Source organism: Globicephala melas, chromosome 9 (genome assembly GCF_963455315.2).
Source record: "Globicephala melas chromosome 9, mGloMel1.2, whole genome shotgun sequence".
Classification (NCBI taxonomy): domain Eukaryota; kingdom Metazoa; phylum Chordata; class Mammalia; order Artiodactyla; family Delphinidae; genus Globicephala; species Globicephala melas.
This window is the reverse complement of record NC_083322.1, coordinates 101083121-101088178: the sequence shown is the minus strand read 5'-3', so window position 1 is coordinate 101088178 and position 5058 is coordinate 101083121. Positions and strand designations below refer to the sequence as shown.

Genomic DNA, 5058 nt, shown 5'->3' with positions numbered 1-5058 from the left:
CTTTGTGCAGCTAGCCAATGTAGAAATCTAGCCTTCTCATCGGTCTTATGCTGGCATGTGGGGGTGTAGCCACAGTTATTCTTGTGGTGTTTGGTTGCAGTAGAACAATAATTGTCTAAAGTTTTCTGTGTGGGTAGGCTTCCCCTTTATTTCTCCTTTGAGTATAGAGACCAACCTTTTTCGGGTTTTTTTTTTTTTTTTTTTTTTTTGGTCTTTACCCATTAGTATTACTGGGTTGATGGCCACTTCAGGTCCAAATATGGAACATATGGGGTAAACAGAAAATTTGGAGAATTCACCACCATGTCATTCTTAGGATCCTGGAGTCCCTACCATGTCTGTTTCCTTCTCTCCAACTTTCCAAGTCTTCTTTTCTTTGTTTTACATAAGATCAAGTTTTTCTGTTGTGTTTAATGGTAGGAATAGGGAAAAGTGTGTTTGTACCATCCTTCTGAAAGTGAAATCACAAACCTTTTGAAGGAAATATATGAGAATATATTCTTGATCAGTGACTAAAAATGTTTTTCAAAGAAACTTTTAAAATACTAAAAACTATTAATACAATTGAAAACAAGAATCTTGGGTCATAAAAATAAAGTAATAAAGTGAAAAAATAACCTACACAGTCAGATATAAATTTGCAATAGATGTAACCAATGTGTGATATTGTGATTTGTAAGAAATATATGTACTTGGTTTTCATTCATGGTTCCTGGGCTCCTAAAATCCTTGGAATTTCCTAAGTGATAAGAGTGAATCAGGGTGGTGAAGGCAAAATTGGTGTCAAATTATTCATAACAAGTCCCTTTCCATCACAATTGCATTTATATTAACGAGGTGACTTTGGAAAACACCCAAGGGTGGGGACTTGTTACCAGGGAAACCAACCATAAATAAACGGTTGGAACTTTCAGTCTTAGCTCCTGATTTCAGGAGTAGGTAGAAGGGCTGGAGGTTGAATCAATCACCAATGGTCAATGATTTAATGAATCATGCCTATGTAATGAAGCCTCCATTAAAATCCCAAAGGCAGAGGTTAGGAGAGTTTCCAGGTTGGTGAACAAGAACATATCTATGTGCCACAGTGCAGGGCCCCAAACTCCATGAGGACAGAGGTTCCTTTGTTCAGGACCTCACCCTCTGTATTTCTTCATTTGGCTGTTTATTAGTATCCTTAATATTCCTTGGAAAATCTAGTGACCTAGTGAGTAAATGAGTTTACTGAGTTCTGTGAACTGCTCTAGCAAATTAATTGAACCCAAGGAGGGGATTGTGGGAACCTCAGATTTATTGCCAGCTGGTCAGAAGAACAGATAACATCCCTAGACTTGCTATTGGCATCTGAAGTGGGGGCATTCTTGTGGGACTGAGCCCTTAACCTGTGGGATCTGATGCTATCTCCAGGTCGTGTCAGAATTGAGTTGAATTGTAGGACACACAGATGGTGTCAGAGAATTGCTTGGTGTTGTGGGGAAAAAAAGAAACCCACATATTGGAATTTGTGACCAGAATCATACAACGATAACTCATATACAGTATATAAAAAAGACTTTAACATTCAATAAAAAAAATTACCCTATAAAAATAGTTTAGGACTTGAACACTCATTTCACAAAAAAGAAATCCAAATGGCTAATAAGCATGTAAATGTCACATTAATCAGATCTTTGCAAATTAAAACCACAGATACCACTATACACTTTTCAAAATGACAAGTGTTTAAACATTGGAGTGATAATGAAGATTTGCAGAGACAGGTACTCCTAGATACTACTGCTTGGAAAATAGGTTGTTGCAACTACTTTTGAAAATAGTGGGTAATTTTCTTGAGTAGTAAATGCCCTTAATTTCTCATAACTGGACTCAAGGCCAGAAGGAAATTATCCAATTTAATCTTTTCAAATAGTTTTCATGAACTTGTGGGTTAAACTTGAGATCTTCTTTTAAGGAGACTGTTCTCTAACAGTGATCCCTGTCCCCTCACATAAATGTGGCTCCAAACTTCGGTTATAACTAAAAGTCCTCAAACAAAAATATTTGAGATGAAATATGTATGCTAGTTTCCCTTTGATATTATACCATTTCATTTTATTTTCAAAGAATATGGGCACAAATCTACAAAATTGTACTTTGCAATCTGAGTCACTTATTTGCAGTCCATATGAGACAGCTTTTCTCTTTTTCTGTTTTATTATGAAATAACACATGTTGGCAGAAAAGCATATAGAACAAAAATGAAGAGCTTGAAGAGTTATCAAAAAACAATCACCACTGTAACCAGAACTAAGTCAAAAAGTAGAATTGACAGTAGCACAAAAACCCACTATACCCATCCTAATTCATCTACACAGATAAACCCTCTCTGCCATCAATAGTAATAATGCCTTGCATAAATGTACATACCCTTCAGCAGCATAGGACAATCAAGTTCCTTTCCTAAACACAGAATGTCACTCTCTATATATTTAACATTCTGGAGGGTACATATTGACAATTCAGTGTGGTTTGATTTAGTATTTACCTGATTAAAGCTCAAACTGAGCACATTTTCTGTTTAAGTTAAATTTTCTGTTTAAGTTTTATGCTTTTTCTTTTTCTATTGAGTATTTTTTCTTTCCTTGCTGATTTGTAGGACTCCTTTATTAGCCCTTTGTTTCTTACATGAGTAACCATGATTTTCTTCCAATCTGTGTCTTTCCGTTTTGTTTCCTCTTAATGAGCAGAAATTCTTAACTTTAACTTAGTTCAATTTATCAATCTTTTTCTTTGTGCTTAGGGATTTTCAGTCCTTTTAAAAACATCTTTCACTTTGGCAAAATGTTGAATATATTTTCACTATCATTTAAGGGTTTTGTTTTCATGTTTACATCTAAAATGCCTGAAATTGTACATACAACTAAAGATTAGGGACATATTTTCATTTCTTTTTTTTCTATAAAGACACCAAGTTATATCAGCAACATTTATTTGAAATACCTTCCTGGGAGAGCGGACATCTTGTGGCTGTGTCGTGCGCGTGAGCCCCGTAGGGCCGGGGAGGCACCAGCTGCCGCGCGGGGAGGAGGCCGAGGCCGCAGCTTGAGGGAGGCCCCGGCCCCTCTGCGCCTGTGTCTGGCAGAGCCGGTGTGAGACCAAGAGACAATCCTTCCCAGCCGCCGGGATAATCAAGAGTTTTGGCCGGAACTTTGAACACACACCGAGATAGTGAGGAGCCAGACGAAAAGCACAGACTATGGCGCTGAAACGGATTAATAAGGAACTTAGTGATTTGGCCCGTGACCCTCCAGCACAATGTTCTGCAGGTCCAGTTGGGGATGATATGTTTCATTGGCAAGCCACAATTATGGGACCTAATGACAGCCCATATCAAGGTGGTGTATTCTTTTTGACAATTCATTTTCCTACAGACTACCCCTTCAAACCACCTAAGGTTGCATTTACAACAAGAATTTATCATCCAAATATTAACAGTAATGGCAGCATTTGTCTCGATATTCTAAGATCACAGTGGTCTCCTGCTTTAACTATTTCTAAAGTGCTTTTATCCATTTGTTCACTGCTATGTGATCCAAACCCAGATGACCCCCTAGTGCCAGAGATTGCACGGATCTATAAAACAGACAGAGATAAGTACAACAGAATATCTCGGGAATGGACTCAGAAGTATGCCATGTGATGCTACCTTAAAGTCAGAATAACCTGCATTATAGCTGGAATAAACTTTAAATTACTGTTCCTTTTTTGATTTTCTTATCCGGCTGCTCCCCTATCAGACCTCATCTTTTTTAATTTTATTTTTCGTTTACCTCCCTCCATTCATTCACATGCTCATCTGAGAAGACTTAAGTTCTTCCAGCTTTGGACAATAACTGCTTTTAGAAACTGTAAAGTAGTTACAAGAGAACAGTTGCCCAAGATTCAGAATTTTTTTAAAAAATGGAGCATGTATATTATGTGGCCAATGTCTTCACTCTAACTTGGTTATGAGACTAAAACCATTCCTCACTGCTCTAACATGCTGAAGAATCATCAGAGGGGGAGGGAGATGGATGCTCAGTTGCCACATCAAGGGAAGCAGCATTATTCTAGCAGCATCCATTCTTGTGTAAGCCTTCCACTGTTAGAGATTTGAGGTTACATGATATACTTTATGCTCATAACTGATGTGGCTGGAGAATTGGTATTGAATTTATAGCATCAGCAGAACAGAAAATGTGATGTATTTTATGCATGTCAATAAAGGAATGACCTGTTCTTGTTCTACAGAGAATGGAAATTGGAAGTCAAACACCCTTTGTATTCCAAAATAGGGTCTCAAACATTTTGTAATTTTCATTTAAATTGTTAGGAGGCTTGGAGCTATTAGTTAATCTATCTTCCAATACACTGTTTAATATAGCACTGAATAAATGATGCAAGTTGTCAATGGATGAGTGATCAACTAATAGCTCTGCTAGTAATTGATTTATTTTTCTTCAATAAAGTTGCATAAACCAATGAGTTAGCTGCCTGGATTAATCAGTATGGGAAACAATCTTTTGTAAATGCAAAGCTGTTTTTTGTATATACTGTTGGGATTTGCTTCATTGTTTGACATCAAATGATGATGTAAAGTTCTAGAGAGTGAATATTTTGCCATGTTCAGTTAAAAGTGTGCAGTCTGTTACAGGTTGACACATTGATTGACCTGATTTATGCAGAATTAATAAGCTATTCAGATAGTGTAGCTTTAGTATGCTGCACATGATACTGGCAGCCCGGGAGTTCATTGATGGACTTGGGACCCAGCAGTTTTGAAACGTGTATATGGAGTTTAAGAAATTTATTTTCCAGGTGCAACCCCTATCTAACTAAATTTTTTCTTCACGTTGTACACTTGACAGCTGAAAAAACCATAACATGGGAGTAATAATGGGTCAAAATTTACAAAATAAAGTACTGTTTTGGTGTGGGAGTTGTCATAAGGCTATGTTGAAGTGACTTAACTATGTGGGATATTGAGGTTTTTTTTTTTTTAATGGAGTGAGTATCCAGTAAAATGAATTTGTTCAGCCATTT

At 37.0% G+C, this 5058-nt stretch overlaps 1 protein-coding gene across 1 annotated transcript; it reads left to right on the top strand.

Annotated features, from left to right (window-relative positions):
• Positions 1–2989: 2989 nt before the first annotated feature.
• LOC115860980 (ubiquitin-conjugating enzyme E2 D3) lies at positions 2990–4500 on the top strand. The gene has a single exon (XM_030871311.2). The coding sequence runs from the start codon at positions 3233–3235 to the stop codon at positions 3674–3676; it is 444 nt and encodes a 147-aa protein (XP_030727171.1). The 5' UTR covers positions 2990–3232; the 3' UTR covers positions 3677–4500.
• Positions 4501–5058: the final 558 nt, after the last annotated feature.